Genomic DNA, 24240 nt, shown 5'->3' with positions numbered 1-24240 from the left:
GTAAAACCATTATCAGAGCACCAGGATAAGAAGATCCGCCAAGATCTGTAATAGATCTTGGCGGACGTTGGTTTCCTGGCCTGTCTCATAGTGGCAATGACATCCTGAGATAATCCTGAAGACGCTAGGAGCCAGGACTCAATGGCCACACAGTCAGGTTGAGGGCCACAGAATTCAGATGTAAAAACGGCCCTTGTGACAGCAAGTCTGGGCGGTCTGGAAGCGCCCACGGTTGACCCACCGTGAGATGCCACAGATCCGGGTACCACGATCGCCTCGGCCAATCTGGACCGACGAGAATGGCGCGACGACAGTCGGACCTGATCTTGCGTAACACTCTGGGCAGCATCGCCAGAGGAGGAAATACATAAGGCAGTCGAAACTGCGACCAATCCTGAACTAATGCGTCCGCCGCTAGAGCTCTGTGATCTTGGGACCGGGCCATGAATGCCGGGACTTTGTTGTTGTGTCGTGACGCCATGAGATCGACGTCCGGCGTTCCCCAGCGGCGACAGATCTCTCGAAACACGTCTGGGTGAAGAGACCATTCCCCCGCGTCCATGCCCTGACGACTGAGAAAATCTGCTTCCCAGTTTTCTACGCCCGGGATGTAAACTGCGGAGATCGTGGAGGCTGTGGCTTCCACCCACTGCAGAATCCGCCTGACTTCCTGGAAGGCCTGACGACTGCGCGTGCCGCCCTGGTGGTTGATGTATGCGACGGCAGTGGCGTTGTCCGACTGTATACGGATCTGTCTGCCCTCCAGCCACCGATGGAAAGCCAATAGGGCTAGATACACTGCCCTTATCTCCAGAACATTGATCTGAAGGGAAGACTCTATCAGAGTCCAGGTTCCCTGAGCCCTGTGGTGGAGGAAAACCGCTCCCCACCCTCACAGGCTCGCGTCCGTGGTGACCACAGCCCAGGTTGGGGGTAGGAAGGATTTTCCTTGCGATAGAGAATTGGGAAGGAGCCACCACTGAAGAGATGTCTTGGTTGCAAGGGACAGAAAGACGTTCCTGTCGAGGGAAGTCGACCTCCTGTCCCATTTGCGGAGAATGTCCCATTGGAGTGGCCGCAGATGGAATTGCGCGAACGGCACTGCCTCCATCGCTGCCACCATCTTCCCCAGGAAGTGCATGAGGCGCCTCAGGGGGTGTGACTGACCCCGAAGAAGAGATTGCACCCCTGCCTGCAGAGAAAGCTGTTTGTCCAGCGGTAGCTTGACTACCGCTGACTGTGTATGAAACTCCATCCCGAGGTAAGTCAGTGATTGGGTCGGTGTCAACTTGGATTTTGGGAAGTTGATTATCCACCCGAACTGCTGGAGAGTCGCCAGAGCGACGGTAAGGCTGTGTTGACACGCCACCCGAGAAGGTGCCCTGACTAGGAGATCGTCTAAGTAGGGAATCACCGAGTGGCCCTGAGAGTGTAGGACCGCCACAACGGATGCCATGACTTTGGTGAACACCCGTGGGGCTGTCGCCAGGCCGAAAGGCAATGCCACGAACTGAAGGTGTTCGTCCCCGATGGCGAAACGCAAGAAGCGTTGATGTTCGGGTGCGATCGGCACATGGAGATAAGCATCTTTGATGTCGATCGATGCTAGGAAGTCTCCTTGTGACATCGAGGCGATGACCGAGCGGAGAGATTCCATCCGAAACCGTCTGGTGCTCACATGTCTGTTGAGTAGTTTGAGGTCCAGAACGGGACGGAATGATCCGTCCTTCTTTGGCACCACGAACAAGTTGGAGTAAAAGCCGCGACCATGTTCCTGAAGGGGAACAGGGATCACAACCCCTTCTGTCTTCAGAGCGTCCACTGCCTGAAAAAGTGTGTCGGCCCGAGCGGGGGGCGGAGAGGTTCTGAAGAAACGAGTCGGAGGACGAGAGCTGAACTCTATCCTGTAACCGTGAGACAGAATGTCTCTCACCCATCGGTCTTGAACATGTGGCCACCAGGCGTCGCAAAAGCGGGAGAGCCTGCCACCGACCGAGGATGCGGTTCGGGGATGCCGAGAGTCATGAGGAGGCCGCCTTGGAGGCAGTGCCTCCGGCGGCCTTTTGGGGGCGTGACTTAGACCGCCACGCATAGGAGTTCCTCTGGCCTTTCTCCGGCCTGCTGGACGAAGAGGATTGGGATTTGGCGGAGGGACGAAAGGACCGAAACCTCGATTGAATTTTCCGTTGCTGAGGTCTCTTAGGTTTGGACTGGGGTAAGGAGGAGTCCTTTCCCTTGGATTCCTTAATAATCTCATCCAATCGTTCGCCAAACAATCGGTCGCCAGAAAACGGCAAACCGGTTAAGAACCTCTTGGAGGCCGAGTCTGCCTTCCATTCGCGCAGCCACATGGCCCTGCGGACTGCCACAGAATTAGCGGATGCCACCGCTGTACGGCTAGCAGAGTCTAGGACTGCGTTCATGGCGTAGGAAGAAAAAGCTGACGCTTGAGAAGTCAGAGACGCAACCTGCGGAGCAGAATTACATGTGACTGCATTAATCTCAGCCAGACAAGCTGAGATAGCTTGGCGTGCCCACACGGCTGCAAAGGCCGGGGCAAAAGACGCGCCCGTGGCTTCATAGATGGATTTCACCAGGAGCTCTATCTGCCTGTCAGTGGCATCCTTTAGCGATGAACCATCTGCAACTGATACCACAGATCTAGCCGCCAATCTAGAGACTGGAGGATCCACCTTGGGACACTGAGCCCAACCCTTAACTACGTCAGAGGGGAAGGGGTAACGTGTGTCAGTAAGGCGCTTAGTAAAGCGCTTGTCCGGAACCGCTCTGGGCTTCTGGACAGCATCTCTGAAGTTAGAGTGATCGAAAAACGCACTCCGTGTACGTTTGGGGAACCGAAACTGGTGTTTCTCCTGCTGAGAAGCCGACTCCTCTACAGGTGGAGGCGGGGGAGACAGATCTAACACCTGGTTGATGGACGAGATAAGATCATTTACTAAGGCGTCCCCTTCAGGTGTATCAAGATTGAGGGCAACGTCAGGTTCAGAGCCCTGAGCTGCGACGTCCGCCTCGTCCTCCAGAGAGTCCTCAAGCTGGGAACCCGAGCAGCGTGAAGAAGTCGGGGAAGATTCCCAGCGAGCCCGCTTAGCCGGTCTGGGACTGTGGTCCGGGCAGGAGTCCTCCACGTGGGACCTAGGGCCCCACCTGGGAGCGCGCTGCGGCGCGGACCGAGAGGGGCCTGGAGGCGACGATCCAACAGGGACGGGGGCCTGTGCAAGGACCGGTCTGGACTGCAAAGCTTCTAGCAGCTTGGCAGACCATTTGTCCATAGACTGAGCCATGGATTGTGAAAGTGACTCAGAGAGTTTCTCAGCAAAGGCAGCAAACTCTGTCCCTGCCGCCTGGACAGGGGGAGCAGGGGGGGTCTACCTGAGCCGAGGGGCCCACTAGTGACCGAGGCTCCGGCTGAGCAAGCGAAACAGGGGTCGAGCATTGCTCACAGTGAGGGTAGGTGGAACCCGCAGGTAACATAGCCCCACAAAAGGTACAGGTCGCAAAAAAACCCTGTGCCTTAGCACCTTTGCTCCTTGTGGACGACATGCTGTTGTCTCCTAGGAGAGTGATCACTGAGGGTATATGGGAAGGGGTATACAGCCCGACCGAACAGAAATATGTATATAAATACGTATCTATTCCGGCACCCTAGGGGGGACCAGCACCGGGTGACCGGTGTGGCTTACCGACCGCTAAAAAGCGGAGTGTGTGTCCTCCAGATTCCCTGCCTTAGGTCTCCCAGAGCTGCAGAGCTCTTCCCTGATAATCCTCCACCGGCAGGATGCCAAAAACATGGCTGCCGGAGCTCTCAGCGGAGGAGTGGAGCCGTGGGCGGTTCTAGAAAAAGTGCGGGAATCTGGGGTCCCCACAGTGATCAGTGAGGGGGGAGGAAACATACAGGATGCTCCGGCCCTCACATCCGACGTCAGGTCGGCAGTCCCGCCCTTACCCCTGACAGGCAGGCCCGGGGGCGGGATTTTTGCTACTAGGCCGCGATGAAGCCGGGGACTAAATTTAAAACCGCGGCCGACAAGCAGGCGCGGTCGGCGCGGAAGTCCGCCAGTCTTCACAAATCAGCAGCTGCTGCAGCGTCCGGGAAGAAGGCGCTCCATGCACAGTCCCCATGGGCACACAGAGTACCTTATAGATGCAGGGCCCGGTCCCTGAGGATGAATAGACTCCTGTCCGGCAGATTCCCACAGGGGCTGCGGAGGGAGCCCGGTCCCAGTGAATGGATGACCGGTCAGGATCCCACTTCTCCCAGAGCCACTAAGGGATGGTGAAGGAAAACGGCATGAGGCTCCGGCCTTTGTACCCGCAATGGGTACCTCAACCTTAAAAGCACCGCCGACATAGTGGGGTGAGAAGGGAACATGCCGGGGGCCCCGTGGGGGTCCTCTTTTCTTCCAACCGATATAACTAATCTGAGAATGCATGAGTGGATGTGTGCCTCCTTCCACACAAAGCATAAAACTGAGGAGCCCGTGATGCATGGGAGGGTGTATAGGCAGAGGGGAGGGGTTACACTTTTAAAGTGTAATACTTTGTGTGGCCTCCGGAGGCAGAAGCTATACACCCAATTGTCTGGGTCTCCCAATGGAGCGACAAAGAAAAGACGAGTAAAAAGATATACACCACTGGACCTCAGACCAAACGGGAGTTCAATGTGACTCCATCTGCAGTGAATTTTCCATTGGGAATTTTGTCTGAATCATGTTTTTCAGAGATGTACAAATAATCCACAGTGTAAGTGGTGGATGAAGAGCACAGGATAAATGTGAGCTGAGCCTTACTTCAATCTTTGGGAGGCAGAATAAATAAATCAAAAGTAGTTGAAGAATTGGCTTCATTACTATTTTTACACCTTTCACTTTGCTGTATAAGTGAGTCGGCTTTACTCTTCAGGTCAGTACGACTACAGCTATATCTGATTTATATAGTTTTTTTTAGGTTTGGCTGCTATCACACTAAAAAACACTTTTTTTTTACAAAAGATAGATTTTTGTGTACTCACCGTAAAATCTCTTTCTCTGAGTCTTCATTGGGGGACACAGGACCATGGGTTATGCTGCTGTCACTAGGAGGCTGACACTAAGTAAACAGAAAAAGTTAGCTCCTCCCCAGCAGTATAACCCCTGAGCCAGAGGCGGACTCAATCAGTTTAGTGCACAAGCAGTAGGAGGAGAACCAAACAATCTTGAATAAGACAAGGAAAAAACTATAATCAAATAGACGTGCGACCAATGGCCTGGAATATGGCCACTGAGGCAACAGACCGGCAAAATGTAACCCAAAAAACACAAGCAGGGTGGGTGCTGTGTCCCCCAATGAAGACTCAGAGAAAGAGATTTTTCGGTGAGTACACAAAAATCTATCTTTCTCCATCGTTTCATTGGGGGACACAGGACCATGGGATGTCCAAAAGCAGTCCCTGGGTGGGAAGAGAACCATCACCGGAGATCGGTAGGAAACCGCTTCATCCTGTCGGGCTTGACCCAGACCTACAATTACCTACCTTGATACAGGTGTGCTACTGCCGCCCGCAAAGATAACGGCAAGACTGGCCACTGCCAAAGCTTGGGTGTGACCTGATAGGAACTAGTAAAGGTCTGCCTACTAGACCAGGTGGAGGCCCGGCAGACCTCGGTCCGTCAACGTCTGTAGTCCAATCGTCCAAGAGACTCTCCTTGGACGGTAGAAAAAACGGCGGAGGTCCGTCTTCCATGCGATAGGCTTCACCTATGACGGAAGGATCCCTATGGAAATCTTAGCCCTGGGCGCCGGCATGCGCCTCCTGGGACCGGATGAAAAGATGAACTGTCCTGAAAAGATGAACTGACTGTCGGAGTAGACCGAAAAATGCGGTCCTGAGGGCACAACCTACTGAGGGCTCGTACCCGTTCAGGAACGAAACTAGGCTCTTTTCAGGCTGAGAGAAGGTACTAGAACCGAACCCGAAACCCCAAACTCCTTACTGGAAGGAAGGCGGGCTGCCTTAGACCGAAGGGAGGGTAGTGGCCGGAGCACCCCCCTTGCCCTACTGGAGGACCTGGAAAAAAAGGGGGGAAACAAAGGCAACAAGAGAGAGCTGTTCGCCCTGATGCCCCTTGAAAGAAGGAGACGGCCACGAGGAGCCCACCTATCCGAACAGGTGGGAGTAAGAACCCCTCGGAAAAGCTCAAACCGAGAGCCGTGAGGTGAACCCATCGCTAGATTAAGGTCCCACGTTACTAGTGGACGGCGATGCCGCCGAGCCAGATGTACGCTTCTCTGCGTGAAACACCTTGGTCGTGGGACGAGAAGTGATAAGCCTCTGAACTGAAATGACCGCGTCGACACCATGCCCCTAGAGGGACGCGCTAGAAAGCCGCATCCAGATCTGACTGTCAGCATGGCAGTAGTGCAGGAAAGGAGTGAGAGAGAGAGGAAAGAAGATGTGCTCTTTACACCCCGGAGGAATTCCACACGTGTGGTAATACCTTTTCGAGGGAACCGGCTCCCCGGTCTCCAACATTGTCTGCATCCTTCTTGCCAACCGGCCTGTGCGAGCAAGAACCCGGGATCCGCTCTTAAGGTCGGGAAACTTAGGGCTTCTAAGTCCTGGTGGCAGAGAGGGCTCAACACGGAAGAACTGGACGGTCTGGAAAGCGCCACAGGGCCTCTGCGAGTGGAATGAGTGACTTCTGTGAACTATGCTCGCCTGGGCCCCTCCATAGCCACCCTCTGCCTTGGTCCCTCTTGAGAAGCTCGAGACCATGGGAAGCCGTAGGCGGATGCCCAAGAAAATGAATCAATGAACCGGCCTCACAGCCGGGCGAGGGCGTCGTCACCTAGCGCAGAAAAGGGGGCACCCTAGACGCGCCGTTGACTAGAAAACCGGATCGGGGGGCCAATAGGACCACGACTGGAGGTCTTCCTTCGTCGTAGATCTGGCTGGAAACTTCCCTGTCGAGGAGCCAATCTGCCTAGGCGAGGCCCCTCCTGCTGAGAAAAAACGGCCGTCCAAACGTCCACGGTAGGGATGAGAACTGCCGAGATTAGAGAGCGCGAGATCCGGCCCAGAGCAAGATCTTCATGACCTCTTCCTTTTTCATGACACTTCCTGCGCCTCCCTGGTGGATGATGCACGCCACCGCTGTGGCATGGACCGACTGGAACCTGATCGGAACAACCTCGCCCCAGTGAAGAAAACGTAACCGGTCTAACCGAATGGATCTGAAAACCTGGAATGCTGAAGGGGAGACCACACATAAGGGGTGTTCCTCGGGATCGTGCTGTGGAAAGGTGGACAAGCCCACCCTAGCATAGGAGACTGGAAATGGCTGATGCTATTCTCCAGAGGAGACGGAGAGGGGATCTTCCCAGGGACCGGACACGAAAGCTGGTCCACTAGGAAGGGAAGGCGGATCCCCGGGGCAGACAGAAGCTACTTATCTCCGTTCCCCAGTGGGGACCTCTGGAAGGGCAAGGATGAACACCGGTAAGTGTACCGCCGCTATCACCTCCCCCAGCCGCTGCGGACCTGCCTACCGAACCCGACTTGGTGCGGGGAAGGAAAACTACTCCTGCGTGAAGAGTAACTTCCGTAAGGCGGTCTCGAAAAACATGCCTCAGGGGATGATCTACCGGGCCGGGGTCTGAAAGGACTCCAACCGGTGGAGCAGCTGCCCTAGTAGCGAGAAATGACGATGAGAGATAGAGGCGCCCTGACGGTTGCGGCTCGAACGGACCGGAGCCGAGCGGTGAAGGCGACGATCCTGAACGTCTGGGCCGATGCTGGGAAGAGATGTGCTCTTCCCTCACGTAGCCTAAGGAGAGATGTACACTTCCCTCACGCAGTCTAGGGGATCTACTGGACTAACCTATGTCCGAAGGGACGTTCACCTGAAGGCGGAAGGAAGGTCAGCGACTCTTTAGATGTCGCCTCCGCGATCCAGCTCCTGAGGCAGAGGCCTCGACGGGTGGACACACTGCTGCTATAGGCTCAGGCCGTGAAGCTGGTAAAGAGCCAGGGCTATGATGAGAAGGTACTTACCGAAGATGTCAACCAGTTCTTATCGGCAGAGATGGAATGTAGTCCTCTGCGTAGGGAGTCCGTGGAGTCCCTGAGAGACGTCACCTTAAGCCAAGAGGCAACCTGGCGGTTCGATCGCAGGGGGCCATGCCCCTTCTCTCCGGAGCCCCTTGGAGAATGAATAAAGACAATAACAAGACTTACCGCTGGTAACGTCTAGTCTGGATGATGTCTGTGAAGGAGCAGTAGCTCTGCGAACTATTGGATGTCCACTGAAAACATCATGGGTCCTCTAAAAAAGTCTTAAAGGAGACCTGTGTGCTCAGAGAGGAGAAGAGAACTATCCGTGGCCTTATGGTCCGACTCACCGTTTCTTCCAGGTTAATCGTCCTGCGCCGAACCTCGGCGCTTGCTCGTAATCCAGCAGAGGTGGTACGTCTGGGTTATCACCAGAGAGGTCGGAAGGCTTCTGGACGAGCGGGAGCTTTGGACCTGGGAATGAAGGTAAAACCAGGGGGAGGCGCCGAAGGCGAGACCTGGCGGGTACGCTTCGAGCACCGGGTGAGGTCCCTGGTACGGGACTCACCTCCCCCGGTGCGTGCACGTAGAGAAGGACTGTCCGTACCTTTAAGGCTTGACTCACCATCCTTACCCGGCTATTAGTCATGCGCCAAACATCCAGGTACTCCTGCTCGAAGTCCAGCCGAGGTGGAAACGCCTGGGCCATCCCCGAGAGGTCGAAAGGCTACCAGAGGAGAGGCAATCTGGACCTGGGGAGTAAGGTGAATCCTGGGGGCGCAGAAGACGAGACCTGGCGGGTCCGCCTTGGGCAGAGGAAAAGGTCCCTAGTACGGGGCTCAACTCCCCGGGGGGAATGCGCCAGTCTTGCGGATGGTTACGGCAGAGCGACGGCCCCGGGGACGCAGCGCATGCGCACCCACCCGAGGGACGTCAGCACGGGGATGCGGGGTCTGAGAGAGGGCGCCAACCCGTCTGCCGGTGCAGGATACCGGTGCGTGCAGTGCCAGGGCCCGCGGAAGCTGGAAGCACTAATGTGACAACGTTCGGGGTAATTCACAACTGAGAGAACAGCCCTAAACCAACTGTGCCTCTTATGTAAACCAAGACCCCGAATACGTGTTCGTAAGAGTTAATATACATATATATATATAGGTCTACATTTACATATTGAAATAAACTGAGCCCATGACAAAAGAAACAGAAACAACCACTATCGTTCAAAGAACGTGGCTAATGTTGGCTACTTTTCCCCCAAATGAGGGTTGCTGTAGCCTCAGCAATCCGCAGACTAGGGAAAAACTGCTATAATCAGTCTCTTTCTTTTTTTTTTTTTTTTTTTAAAATGGATGCTGAGGAGGCTGGAGGTGGGCCGAGGAGAGCGGGAAAAAAACCTCCACCGCCCCCCCTGTGATGCCTGGGGCTGGGAGGAGGGTGGAGACCGAGCGGCCGGCGGCAAATCGCGCTGCGGCAGGAGGCGGGCCTAGGACGCCGGGGACAGGGCCGAAGCCGGGGCCTAAATTTTGGAGGCTACCGGAGGATGAAAGGTACCGGCCGGCTGTCCTGCCAGTGAACGGTGGCTGTGGCGCAGCTGCGAGGACCGGATGTCGGCAGTGCGTGCGCTCCGTCGCCCGTTGCGGCCCAGGGCGTCCGGTGATTAGGCCCAGGCCGGAGCCTAAATAGAAGCAGCCGGCGCAGGGTAATGCAGAGACCGGCGGTTCTACGTGTGGGAGCGGCGGCGCGGCCGCGACGTCCGTGCACCGGCCGTCTGCCTGTGTGGATTCCAGCGCTGGATGAGGACGTGGCCGGGGCGCCCGGTGAGTAGGCCCGGACCGGGGCCTATATTTTGTAACCCCCTGGGGGAATGTAGGGGGTGTCCTACCTGGTCGGCGGCGTAGTCTCTGCCAGTGTGCAGGGGAGCTCTGCACCTGTGTTCCTGTGCTCCGCACACCGGAGGACTGGCTGCGGACCGCAGAAGAATGAGGCAGGCAGGCAGGGAGGTGGACGCCGGTGGGGGCAGAGAGCCCCCTATAGTGAAGCAGCGCTGCGGGCCCCATCATCATCCAGACACGCTGCGAGGTCCAGTCCCTGCTGTATGTCCCTTGCACCCTTTGGGGTGATACCGCAGGGTGAATAGGAGGTGCCCAGGAAGGATTAGCCCCGCGTGCCAACCCGGGAGTGGTACCGTGGAATTGGACGGGGGAGAGGGCCCGACGACTCAAGCTTCTGCGACCCAGGGGAGTGGTACCCACACGGGCTGCGAGAGCTGAGGTAGAGAAACGATACCTGCAGAAAGAGAGAATTCCAACAGATGAGAGCGACGAGCGTCGCCGAGAGAAAAAATGAAAAAATATACGCAAAAAACCAAGTGGCTGAAGGGGGCCCAGTCGGCCCACATCAGCCTCCTACGACACTAAGCAAAAAACTGATTGAGCCCGCCTCCGGCTCAGGGGTTATACTGCTGGGGAGGAGCTAACTTTTTCTGTTTACTTAGTGTCAGCCTCCTAGTGACAGCAGCATAACCCATGGTCCTGTGTCCCCCAATGAAAAGATGGAGAAATAAACGTTTTCTGCATCACCAAATTTTGAATGAAGTTATTTTTTGGAGTTTTTATAGGCACCATTTTGGGCCACAATGTTTTTTGATCACTTTGTATTACACTGTTTTCATACAGAATCAAGAAGAAACAGTAATTAAGGAATAGCTTGTATTTAGCAGTTCACCATGCTGTAAAAGTGGTGAGATGCTTTATTCTTTTTTAATTATTATTATTATCATTTTTTTATTATTATTCTTTTCTTACCTCTTTTTACTTAGTTCTTCTATGGGAGTTTTATTACTCTGATCACTGGTACAACCCCTGGCAAAAATTATGGAATCACCTGGCTCTGAGGATGTTCATTCAGTTGTTTACTTTTGTTTAAAAAAAAGCAGATCACAGACATGGCACAAAACTAAAGTCATTTCAAGTGGCAACTTTCTGGCTGTAAGAAACACTAAAAAAAATCATGAAAATATAATGTGCTAGCCTGTAACGGTTACTTTTCAAGACCAAACAGGGGGGAAAATTATGGAATCACCCTGTAAATGTTCGTTCTCAAAACTAACACCTGCATCAAATAAGATCTGCTCGTTAGTCTGCATCTAAAAGGAGTAATCACACCTTGGAGAGCTGTTGCACCAAGTGGACTGACATGAATCATGGCTCCAACACGAGAGATGTCAATTGAAACAAAGGAGAGGATTATCAAACTCTTAAAAGAGGGTAAATCATCATGCAATATTGCATTGTTGTTGGTTGTTCACAGTCAGCTGTCTAAAATCTGGACCAATCACAAACAACATGGGAAGGTTGTTAAAGGCAAACATACTGGTAGACCAAGAAAGACATCAAAGCGTCAAGACAGGAAACTTAAAGCAATATGTCTCCAAAACAGGAAATGCACAACAAAACAAATGAGAAACAAATGGGAGGAAACTGGAGTCAATGTCTGTGACTGAACTGTAAGAAACCGCCTAAAGGAAATGGGATTTACATACAGAAAAGCTAAACAATAAAAAAATGACTGCCTGATGAGAACATGTAAATTTCCACAGTCATTGATGATATGGGGCTGCATGTCAGGTAAAGGCACTGGGGAGATGGCTGTCATTACATCTAAAATAAATGCCCAAGTTTACATTGAAATTTGGGACACTTTTCTTATCCCATCTATTGAAAAGATCTTTGGGGATGATGAAATAATTTATCAAAATGATAATGCATCCTGCCATAGAGCAAAAACTGTGAAAACTTTGTTTGAAAGAAAACACATAAAGGTCAATGAGAAGGCCTGCAAATAGTCCGAATAATACAATTGAAAATCTTGGTGGTAGTTGAAAAAAATGGTCCATGACAAGGCTCCAACCTGCAAAGCTGATCTGGCAACAGCAATCAGAGAAAGTTGGAGCCAGATTGATGAAGAGTACTGTTTATCACTCATTAAGTCCATGCCCCAGAGACTGCAAGCTGTTATAAAAGCCAGAGGTGGTGCAACAAACAAATGCAATCAAGCGCTGTCCACAGGGTATGTCATAGCGTTGCAAAATGGAGTGATAGCCTTACTTATTCAAAATCCCTTTTACATTGTACAAATCTCCCACTTTACGAGCACCAAAGCAACCCCAGACCATCACATTATCTCCACCATGCTTGACAGATGGCATCTGGCACTCTTCCAGCATCTTTTCAGTAGTTCTGCGTCTCACAAATGTTCTTCTGTTTGATCCAAACACCTCAAATTTCGATTTGTCTGTCCATAACACTTTTTTCTAATCTTCCTCTGTCCAATGTCTGTGTTGCCCATATTAATCTTTTCCCTTTATTAGCCAGTCTCAGATATGGCTTTTTGCCACTCTGCCCTGAAAGCCAGCATTCTGGAGTCGCCTCTTCACTATAGATGTTCACACTGGCATTTTGCGGGTACTATTTAACGAAGCTGCCAGTTGAGGACCTGTGAGGCATCGATTTCTCAAAGTAGAGACTCTAAAGGCGGCGGTACACGCTACGACATATCGTGCAATTGCATGAGCGATCGCACCCGCCCCCGTCGTTTGTGCGCCACGGGCAATTCGTTGCCCGTGGCGCACAATGTCGTTAACCCCCATCACACGAACTTACCTCCCTAACGACGTCGCTGTGGGCATCGAACATCCTCTTCCTGAAGGGGGTGGGACATTCGGCGTCAGTGTCACACCGCGGCCGCCCAATAGAAGCGGAGGGGCAGAGATAAGCGGCCGGAACATCCCGCCCACCTCCTTCCTTCCTCATTTCTGGCGGGACGCAGGTAAGCGGTGTTCGACGTTACCGGGGTGTCACACGTAGCGATGTGTGCTGCCTCAGGAATGACGAACAACCGGCGCGCAGAAGGAATAACGACATTATGAAAATGAATGACGCGTCAACGAGCAACGATAAGGTGAGTATTTTTGTTCGTTAACAGTCGTTCGGAGGTGTCACACGCTAAGACATCTCTAACGATGCCGGATGTGCGTCAAAAATTCCGTGACCCCGATGATATATCGTTAGATATATCGTAGCGTGTGAAGGGGCCTTAATGTACTTCTCTTGTTACTCAATTGTGCAGTGGGGCCTCCCACTTCTCTTTCTACTCTGGTTAGAGCCCGTTTGTGCTCTCCTCTGAAGGGAGTAGTACACACCGTTGTAAGAAATCTTCAGTTGCTTGGCAATTTCTCGCCTGGAATATCCTTCATTTCTAAGAACAAGAATAGACTATCGAGTTTCACATGAAAGTTCTCTTTTTTTCTGGCCATTTTGAGAGTTTAATGGAACCAACAAATGTAATGCTCCACATTCTCAACTAGCTCAAAGGAAGGTCAGTTTTATAGCTTCTCTAATTAGCAAAACTGTTTTCAGCTGTGCTAACATACTTGCACAATGGTATTATAGGGATTTCTAAACATCCATTATCCTTCTAACACAGTTAGCAAACACAATGTACCATTAGAACACGGGAGTGGTGGTTCTTGGAAATCTATACAGCTATGTAGATATTGCATTCAAAACCAGACGTTTGCAGCTAGAATAGTCATTTACCATATTAACAATGCATGGAATGTATTTCTGTTTAATTTAATGTCAGCTTCATTGAAAAAAAATGTGCTTTTCTCTCAAAAATAAAGAAATATCTAAGTGACACTAAACTTTTGAACTGTAATATATATATATATATATATATATATATATATATATATATATATATATAGTGTACACCTACAACTTCCATAATGACCTTAACAATGGTAAGAAGATACTGGAAGTTGTTGTTACCAGTTATCATCAGACCATACAGGAACCACAGTACTGATGAGAATTAGTCAGTATCACAAATGATCATTTACATCCAGGTACCTGATAGAGGATGTTGTCTCTGATCAGAGTTGTTCTTTTTCTTTTCTTCATCTTGTCCTGATGCCATGATGAATTTTCATGGCCACAGCTCGTCTTTGCAGACTCCCGTCTTCCCTGTTTTTCTGCAGCATATCCCAAAACATTACCTGAAAAAATAAGAGTGTAATTATGTCCCTGAATAAAATATCTGCCATATACTGCGCTCTTGAATATATGACACACACACTGTCCCACGTATGGTATATTTCCTCCACAATGTCCTCTCTTTTCCACACTGGGGCCTCTTCTCACTGTCCTATATACTGTGTACCCCCTATATTGTCCAGTCTTTATACTGTCCCCTCTCATCACACTCCCCCTTCTCACCAAACTGTTCGATCCTTGCTGTAGCCTCACACTGTCCCCCCATGCAGCCCCCTCTACATACCGTCCCCACCCAAACTACCCAGATGTGTCTTAATCCATCTTGCCCTCACACTACCCAGTCTATTATGTGCTACCTCACATTTTTCTCATCCCATACGGTCTCCTCATGACCTCCATACTCATCACCCCCATGCTCCCCGTACTATGTTCGCACCCATCCCCCTCTCTGTAGGTGGGGGCAGCTTTCTGAGCTCTTCTGCATTGCTATATCTAAAAACTCTGATTGTATCAGAACAGCTGCACACAGTAATCTAAGCGATTTTCATGAGTGTGTCCTGCCCGGGGCAGCTCTCCAGCGAGTATGGGATCAGAAGGTCACAACACCTTATTGCTTACAGATCCACTACTGTTACTTAAATGACATCTACTTGCTTGCAATGCTGTAAAGGTTAAGCACCCTTTCCTGGCTGGCTGAAGCTTTAAATCCTAGGTGCAGCTCTTTTGCTATCACTAGAAAAGTCATATGTCTGATCATATGATGCTGGTGATAGAATCTGAAACTTCATTTTCTTGTGGTCCACTTTGGAAGGAGCCTGGCTCTGGAAGAAGCATTTGTTTTCTGTCATTTGCAGCTTTGGTGTTCGCTGCATAATAGCTGCTTGGAAGTGTTTTTCCTTTTTGTGTCAATTTCCCCTGTTTGTTTTCCTACCTTTGTGTTTCTTAATTACAGAGGCAAGACTAGTGCTCACACCGGCGTGCTCACTAGCCCGGGTGAGTTTAGGGCAAGTAAAAGCTTAGGATCGTTATTGGTAATGGGGTGAAAGAACCCGTATAGAGACGTCAGAGAGTGGAGGTGGTGAACCTGCTCCCTTCTCCCTAGCGCCAAGGCCCTCCATTATATTGTAGCCTCTGATTACCCTGTGTGTTACAGCACCTGCTGGGGTTTTTCCTGGTACATGGTAAAATCCAGTTTCCACTGCGTGACAGTGATACATCATTGGTTTAAGGGTCTCATTGCCTACATCACACTGCTATAAATTGAGGAAGCAAAACCTGCTGACAGTTTCATTTTAATGTGTCTACTGTTGTATTTGAGCATATAAATAAAAAGGACATGGACTGGTGTCTCACAAAAGTAAGGTCCACCATACAGATTATATTTTTCTTCACATGATTTTCTAAGTTGTCAGCACGTCTTTTATATACTGTCATTTGGGTTTGTAGTTTAGAGATCTGGGAAGGTAAGGGTCAGCATCTTCTAATTCAAGAGAGTAGGGTGCGTTCTCCGTGCTGTAATCTCTGTCCTGAACAGATCTCACTCCAACAGAAGGACCTCCAATGCCCAAAGTAAAAGGGACAGTTTTAGTTTAGAAGGAGAATGGTGACCGCTTGTTTGTGATATGGCCGGACTACACGACAGATAAACCAGACACAGACGGTGACTGAGAAGAATCTGTGACTTCTCTGCATTCAGTGGTTACTACTCACCTGTGTGGTTATCTGTAGGAATCTCCTCTTTACACCGCTCATCTCCTCTCACATATGTCCCTCTAGTATTAATATGGATCAGATCTTCACCCTGAAACAAATATTGTAAAGTCACAGACAGATGGAGAAGTCCCATCTATGATCAGCTCTAATCCTGCCATCTCCACCGCTCTCATTACACAAGTATAAAACATATAATACTGGAGGATAAAACAAGACTGAGCACAAGACCTTCACAGCCGTCTACACATCATAGGGAGATTTCATGACACCTTCTCTCCATCTACCTGATGATCCTGAGGAACATTGGGATTTTCTTGTTTACAGTCCTGTGGAAGAAGAGGACGGGGACATCTCTCTGGTGTTGTCCTCTCACTGGATAGAACTGGAGGAAACACATACAGGGACTGAATTAATTCCTTACATACAGATAATTATAGGCCGTGTGTATTTAGTCCTGTCTATTACCTGGTGATGTGAGGGGCTGGGGAAACTCCATCATGATGTCCTTGTACAGATTTTTGTGTCCTTCTAAATACTCCCACTCCTCCATGGAGAAATAGACAGCGGCATCCTGACACCTTATAGGAACCTGACACATACAATGATACCGTCATCCCCCGATCCCTTCATAGCGTTACTGTATAATGTCCCAGCATTCCCAGCAGTGTCACCTCTCCAGTCAGCAGCTCAATCATCTTGTAGGTGAGTTCTAGGATCTTCTGGTCATTGATGTCCTCATGTATCAGAGGGTAAGGTGGAGGCCCCGTGATTGGGCTCAGGGGTCTTCCCCATCCCTCAGACACAGGGTCCTGACAGTGCTCACTAGAGGTCTTCTTCACTACTTGGTAATCCTGGATATGGAGAGACACATTAATAAATCTCACTACAGACATTTCCAGAGTCCTCACCTCTCCAGTTCTGTCCATCTGTTATTCCCATAGATAGAACATCAAAGTAAAACTGGAGTGAAAGTTCTTTTCCCTGAAGAAGGAGACAGTTGGGGTCTCCGAAACGCGTAGGAATGAAATAATAAAAAGAATCATCTGTTTTGACATCAATGTCTGTGGTCTTCAAGCGCGGCAAAAAACCTGTTTTTTCTCCAGTTTTACTTTGATGTTCCACTTGTGTAACAGGGCTGCTGCTGGACCGCTCAGGCGCTCACTTTTTGCTGTTAAAGGAGTTGTGATTGGCACAACCCGATCAGGTGAGTGCATCACTTATGTTTTTTGCCCAATATATCGGGTAAGACCCTATTGCGCCTTTTCTCTCCCATTTAGCATTCCCATAGATAAGAATGATGTAATGTGATGTCATCAGAATCTCTCACCTCTCCAGTAAGCCGGAAGAGGATCTCTAGGGTGAGATGTAATATCCTCTCTGCCATCTTGTCCCTGTCCTTATCCATCCTTGATGGGGCAATCAGAAGAATTCTCTTACATAGAAGATCTCCAGTGAGAGGATCCGATATTGTAGGGACCTGAATGGGAAGAAGATGAGAAATTATACAGAATCTCCTGTTAATTACTAGAGATAATAAGAGGAAATATATGAGATATCACAAGTACAGTTTGTATTCTCGCCTTGTATGGATCGGTACATAGTAATGAAAGACTTGCATGTTGTATGATCACATTATTAAATTGTTGAAAAAGTTAAAAAAAGGTTTTAAGTGAAAAAACCCACAAATATCAGTTGTAGGCTGCTTTCACACTTGCATTGATTTGCATCTGTCACAATCCGTTTTGTGACTGATGTGACGCATGCATTGGAGATTGTGGTACAACTGATGTGACGGAGCAGTTTGTACCAGAATCCAGCGGTGGCCGCGGGTAACCTGAATGACGTCATCGCTGACAGTGCGGCTCACTTCAGTTGCTCTGACGAGCTCACAGTGAGCGGCGGAGCTCTACGGCCGCTCCTGTCAGCTTCATGTAGCAGAGCTGAAAGCGTTGTGGGACCTCGTATGGATTACGTCGGACCTGGAGGGGTATTTGGGGATTTTAATAAAGTGGTAAAAGAGGGTGTTTTTTTGTCTTTTATTTCAAATAAAGGATTTTTCGGTGTTTGTGTTTATTTACTTTTACTACAGATTAATCATTGGGGTGTCTCATAGACGCCTGCCATGATTAACCTAGGACTTAGTGGCAGCTATGGGCTGCCATTAACTCCTTATTACCCCGATAGCCGCCACACTAGGACAATTCGGGATGAGTCGGGTAGAGTCCCAGGACTGTCGCATCTAATGGATGCGGCAACTCCGGGCGGCTGCTGGCTGATAATTTTAGGCTGGGGGGGGTCCCATAACGTGGGGCTCCCCATTCTGAAAATACCAGCCCTCAGCCGTGTGGCTTTACCTTGGCTGGTATCAAAATTTGTGGGGACCGCATGCCTTTTTTTTAAAATTATTTATTTATTGTACTGCATGATATAGACCCGTCCACCGGCGAGTGTGCTTGGTTGCAGTGAGACAGCTGTCAATCAGCGTGGGGGCGTGTCTGACTGCAACCAATCATAGGCACCGGTGGGCGGGGGAAGCAGGGAATACAAGATGGAATAATGAGCATTTTCAAAAGAAGGAGAAGCCGCTGGAGCTTTGTGACAGCCGTGCAGCGCCACGCCGGTGATCGGTGAGTATGAGAGAGGGGGGAGAGGGATAGACCGACAGAGAGAGACCAACATCGACAGAGATTGACAGACAGATTTTCTAACCAAAAAGGAAACATGTGAGCATGTTCTGTTGCTAAAAGACGGAACCGTCGCTCCAAAAAACGTTACATTCAGCGTTGCTCCCGCCTGACGGTAAGTCAATAAACAACTGATGCGTCACACAGCGGATGCAACGCAAGGCCATCAGTCACAGTCCGTCGCTAATAGAAGTCTATGGGGGAAAAAACGGATTCCTGCACAATATTTTGCAGGATACAGTAATTCCTCAAGGCGACGGATTGTGATAACAGAAGTGTGAATGTAGCCTTTGGAATGAGAAATCTCCCTCATTATAGGGAGAACAAACTCCCTGCACAATGTTGGTGAATTCCCCCATTCTCCTCTATTATCCTCTACATCTGCTGTGCGGGTGTAAGGGGTGGGCAGACCCCTTACAAGGAGGTGCAGTTTCCCCCTGAAGATACCTCACTCTGGGGTAGTTACTGTTGATGTTATTAATAAACATGTTTTTACTGTGCAGTGGGGTTTTCCCTAGAGCCCGGGTGGGACGGCTGTCCCCATAGAAACAGGGCAGGAGAGAGGAGGAGCCGGCAGCTTAGAGAGAGAAGTGTGTGTGTGTTGAAGGCAGTTGATTCCGGGACGGGGGAGAAGGAACAGCCAGGGGCAGAGTGTGGAGCTGAGTGGGCAGAAAGAAAGAAAGTAAGAAGGGAAGAAGAGAAGAAGTGTCCTCAAGGGTGAAGCAGAATTGGTGTGGGTCCAGTCTGTGATAGCCGGAGTGGGAGCCTAGGTGAAGTGGAGTAGCCGGGCACATCCCCACTAGAGGAGACAACAAGGAAAGATTTCCCCGGACAGGAATTGTGACCGTGCGCTACAAAATCCGTGCATTGAGCTGTCTGTGAAACTCTGTGCAATAAAGATGTCGTCTGGTTTATCTGATCCCTGCCTGAAGAGTCTTCCTGCGGCTGAAAGTATGCTCTTTTACACCACACTCTGCCCCACAGAACAATCCCCTGTCCCAGTAGTGACGGCGGAGCCAGGGGTTGGCCTGAGAGAAAAGGGGGCCACGACTACAAGCCCCAAGGCACCCCTGGCACCCCGTTACATGTGGCGTAGTCGGCAGGATCCGGATTATCTGCAGGGGGTCCCGATCCAAGAAGATGGAGACCAAGTGGTGCCTAAGGCGTTGGACCAGGCACAAGACGGCGGTAAGATGGCCGCCGTCTTCACGAGTACAGCGAGCGCGCGAAGAATTGGCGCCAAACGAAAGACCCTGAGTTGGCCGGCGAAGAAAAAGAAGTACAGAGTACGCCGTCCAAAGAGGGGAGGTGCTGGCCCTAAGATGTTACTGAAAACATGTGGAGAGGGTGGCAGTACAGAGAAAAAGAAGAGTCGCCTATGCTGGGTCGATTTAATGTGTGAGACTGGGGGTGGAGCGTATAGAAGAGCGGGAAAAGAAGGCCCGCCTCCACCTTCCCCAGCATCTCCACCGTCCCCGGCGCCATTACAGGAAGGTCTGCAAGAGATCGGATGGTAAGAGTGTCAGTACCGGAGACGTACACAGCAGAGACTGGTGCTGGCTGAGATTTCCCGGCCGAGAAACACGCTGGCGGTGTCGCCAGAAGTCATGACAGGACTGAGTGCTGACCCAGACAAGGGGACACCGGCGGTGTTAGCGATCCACCAGAGTATGGTCACACACCCGGTGATCGTCGTGGGTAGTCCCCGTCCGTCCCGTTCAGCGACCCCGTCACCCCCGTCGGGGGTTGAAGAGGCAAAACCAGAGACAGAGGCGCCAGAACCACCAGTCAACTACGAACCGTTCCGGAGGCTGCGCCGCTTGCCAGGTCAGTCCCTTTCCGATTATGTGAGGGCTCAGTGGGCCGAATGGCAGCGCGCTTACCATCCCGAGTGACCCGTAACGACCGGAGGTGATGGACATGTTCGTGTTGAAGACCGGTGTTGTTAAGGAGCCGGAAAAGTTCCACAGTTTGCAACCATGTTTAAGTTACCGAGCCCGGAAGGAGCCTGATGCTGGACTGAGCCAGGGGCTCCCTCCGTGATGTTAAGGAAGACTTTATTGTTTGGCCTCCGGGCACACTGCCTACAAAGACCGGGAGCTCCCAGGAGGGACTCCGGGCGCAGAACTTGGGCGCTCAGTGGTTGACTTTGTTTATGAAGGTTTTAAAGTTTTATCCAAAGTTTGCCTTGCTGTTAAATTGTGTTTTACAGGTTCGAGCCTTGCCGGGAGGCTTAGGCTTAAAGAGAGGAGGAATGTAAGGGGTGGGCAGACCCCTTACAAGGAGGTGCAGTTTCCCCCTGAAGATACCTCACTCTGGGGTAGTTACTGTTGATGTTATTAATAAACATGTTTTTACTGTGCAGTGGGTTTTCCCCTAGAGCCCGGGTGGGACGGCTGTCCCCATAGAAACAGGGCAGGAGAGAGGAGGAGCCGGCAGCTTAGAGAGAGAAGTGTGTGTGTGTTGAAGGCAGTTGATTCCGGGAAGGGGGAGAAGGAACAGCCAGGGGCAGAGTGTGGAGCTGAGTGGACAGGAAGAACGAAGGGAAGGAGAGAAGAAGTGTCCTCAAGGGTGAAGCAGCATTGGTGTGGGTCCAGTCTGTGATAGCCGGAGTGGGAGCCTAGGTGAAGTGGAGTAGCCGGGCACATCCCCACTAGAGGAGACAACAAGGAAAGATTTCCCCGGACAGGAATTGTGACCGTGCGCTACAAAAATCCGTGCATTGAGCTGTCTGTGAAACTCTGTGCAATAAAGATGTTGTCTGGTTTATCTGATCCCTGCCTGAAGAGTCTTCCTGCGGCTGATAACATGCTCTTTTCCACCACACTCTGCCCCACAGAACAATCCCCTGTCCCAGTAGTGACGGCGGAGCCGGGGGCTGGCCTGAGAGAAAAGGGGGCCACGACTACAAGCCCCGAGGCACCCCTGGCACCCCGTTACACGGGGATTATCTCATGTGTTCTGGGGTCATCTGTATGGGGCTGAGGATTTATCACCAGTGGGGGGATGGGAACATTATAGAGTGTGAGGACAAGAAAGGGGCACTTTACTATGGGAGGAATATGTGGGGTTAATCCCCTGCCCCAGTAATGGGGAATCTCCACATACCTCTGCCTGCAGAGCCGCACACTAGATATATGGCTGCTCTGTGCTTCCAGGACCTGTGATGATGTCACATGGAGGGGAGGAGTCAGGGGTCACATGGTCAGCTCCTCAGTGTATGCAGGACTCTGCTGTGCTGGTTGGGTTGCATCTAGAATGGAGTTGATTTTTGTGATCCTCACTGCAGCCCCTCCACTCTAGACGGCTCTGTACTGAGTATAGAATGGAGGTGATCTTTTGAGGATCTCCCTCCCTCAGAAAATCACCTCATAGAAACCACTAGAATGGAGTTGATTTCTTGAGGTCCTCATATACTGTGTGTGTGCATATATATATGCAGACCAAATGTTTGGACACACCTTCTCATTCAAAGAGTTTTCTGTATTTTCATGACTCTGAAAATTGTAGATTCACATTGAAGGCATCAAAACTATGAATTAGAACATAAAAACAAAAAAACAAAAAAGTGAGCCGGAGTATGAGATGACATACATGGAACTTGTGAGACCATGTTCACACTGGCCATGAGACAAAGAGAAACCAAGAAAAAAAAATAAAAATGTGAAAACATACCCTGCTGTAACTAAATAAAAGCATAGTGCATATAAACATAGGGTACTTAGTAAACACTGTTTTTGATCAAAAAAAGCATAAAGCTATCCCACCAACGCCAAGGTGTACCCAGTTGGGATAGTACCTACACTCTCTAATATTAAAACCTTACCATGGGTCTAAGATAGGCCTCAATGTGGCTAAGGGCTGAGAGCGACCGGGTCCCAACAGGACACACACAGTCAGGGGGATTCACAGAATGAAATGTCCAGCTCGCTGAGAAGGGGGCCACTCCCTGTTTGTACTGAATACAAAAAAAACTACATAAAAACAAAAAAGTGAGCCGGAGTATGAGATGGTATACATGGAACTTGTGAGACCATGTTCACACTGGACATGAGACTAAGAGAAACCAAGGAAAAAAAAAATAAATGTGAAAACATACCCTGCTGTAACTAAATAAAAGCATAGTGCATATAAACATAGGGTACTTAGTAAACTATGAATTAGAACATGTGGAATGAAATACTTAAAACAGTTGGAAACAACTGAAAATATGTCTTATATTCTAGGTTCTTCAAAGTAACCACCTTTTGCTTTGATTACTGCTTTGCACACTCTTGGCATTCTCTTGATGAGCTTCAAGAGGTAGTCACCGGAAATGGTTTTCCAAGTGTCTTGAAGGAGTTCCCAGAGATGCTTAGCACTTGTTGGCCCTTTTGCCTTCACTCTGCGGTCCAGCTCACCCCAAAACCATCTCGATTGGGTTCAGGTCTGGTGACTGTGGAGGCCAGGTCATCTGGCGTAGCACCCCATCACTCTCCTTCTTAGTCAAATAGCCCTTACACAGCCTGGAGGTGTGTTTGGGGTCATTGTCCTGTTGAAAAATAAATGATGGTCCAACTAAACGCAAACTGGATGGAATAGCATGCCGCTACAAGATGCTGTGGTAGCCATGCTGGTTCAGTATGCCTTCAATTTTGAATAAATACTCAACAGTGTCACTAGCAAAGCCCCCCCACACCATCACTCCTCCTCCTCCATGCTTCATGGTGGGAACCAGGCATGTAGAGTCCATCCATCCACCTTTTCTGCGTCGCACAAACACATGTTGGTTGGATCCAAAGATCTCAAATTTGGACTCATCAGACCAAAGCACAGATTTCCACTGGTCTAATGTCTTTCCTTGTGTTCTTTAGCCCAAACAAGTCTCTTCTGCTTGTTGCCTGTCCTTTGCAGTGGTTTCCTAGCAGCTATTTTACAATGAAGGCCTGCTGCACAAAGTCTTCTCTTAACAGTTGTTCTAGAGATGTGTCTGCTGCTAGAACTCTGTGTGGCATTGACCTGGTCTCTAATCTGAGCTGCTGTTAACCTGCGATTTCTGAGGCTGGTGACTCGGATAAACTTATCCTCCGCAGCAGAGGTGACTCTTGGTCTTACGTTCCTGGGATGGTCGTCATGTGAGCCAGTTTCTTTGTAGCTTTGATGGGTTTTGCCTCTGCACTTGGGGACACTTTCAAAGTTTTCCCAATTTTTCGGACTGACTGACCTTCATTTCTTAAAGTAATGATGGCCACTAGTTTTTCTATACTTAGCTGCTTTTTTCTTGCCATAATACGAATTCTAACAGTCTATTCAGTAGGACTATCAGCTGTGTACCCACCAGACTTCTGCACAACACAACTGATGGTCCCAACCAACCATTTGCAAGGCAAGAAATCCCACTTATTAAACCTTACAGGGCATACTTGTGAAGTGAAAACCATTTCCGGTGACTACCTCTTGAAGCTCATCAAGAGAATGCCAAGAGTATGCAAAGCAGTAATCAAAGCAAAAGGTGGCTACTTTGAAGAACCTAGACTATAAGACATATTTTCAGTTGTTTCCTATGCCAGTGGCATGGATCCCCTTGAGTCTGACCGTGATCTAGGCCCTGGAATCCTGGTACCACATGGCTCTGGAAACTTGTGGTCAGAGAAGCATAGAACCTCTCCGTCCTGCAGAATCTGGTGATGCAACGTGGAATTGCACCACCTTAGGGTGCTGTACCTTGAACTGCGCTGACCACGGGGGAACTGACTCTTTA

The 24240-nt window shown here is 50.1% G+C and overlaps 1 protein-coding gene across 1 annotated transcript in view; it reads right to left on the bottom strand.

Annotated features, from left to right (window-relative positions):
- LOC142312165 (uncharacterized) overlaps nt 1-24240 on the bottom strand; it is a 228732-nt gene that overhangs the window by 20691 nt on the left and 183801 nt on the right. The window contains 6 exon segments of the mRNA XM_075351067.1: nt 13960-14105; nt 15814-15904; nt 16101-16198; nt 16282-16405; nt 16488-16667; nt 17144-17293. Of these exon segments, the coding sequence (XP_075207182.1) occupies nt 13960-14105; nt 15814-15904; nt 16101-16198; nt 16282-16405; nt 16488-16667; nt 17144-17293 (789 nt within the window).

The sequence above is a fragment of the Anomaloglossus baeobatrachus genome, chromosome 5, assembly GCF_048569485.1.
Source record: "Anomaloglossus baeobatrachus isolate aAnoBae1 chromosome 5, aAnoBae1.hap1, whole genome shotgun sequence".
Taxonomy (NCBI): domain Eukaryota; kingdom Metazoa; phylum Chordata; class Amphibia; order Anura; family Aromobatidae; genus Anomaloglossus; species Anomaloglossus baeobatrachus.
This window is presented reverse-complemented; position numbering and strand designations above follow the sequence as displayed.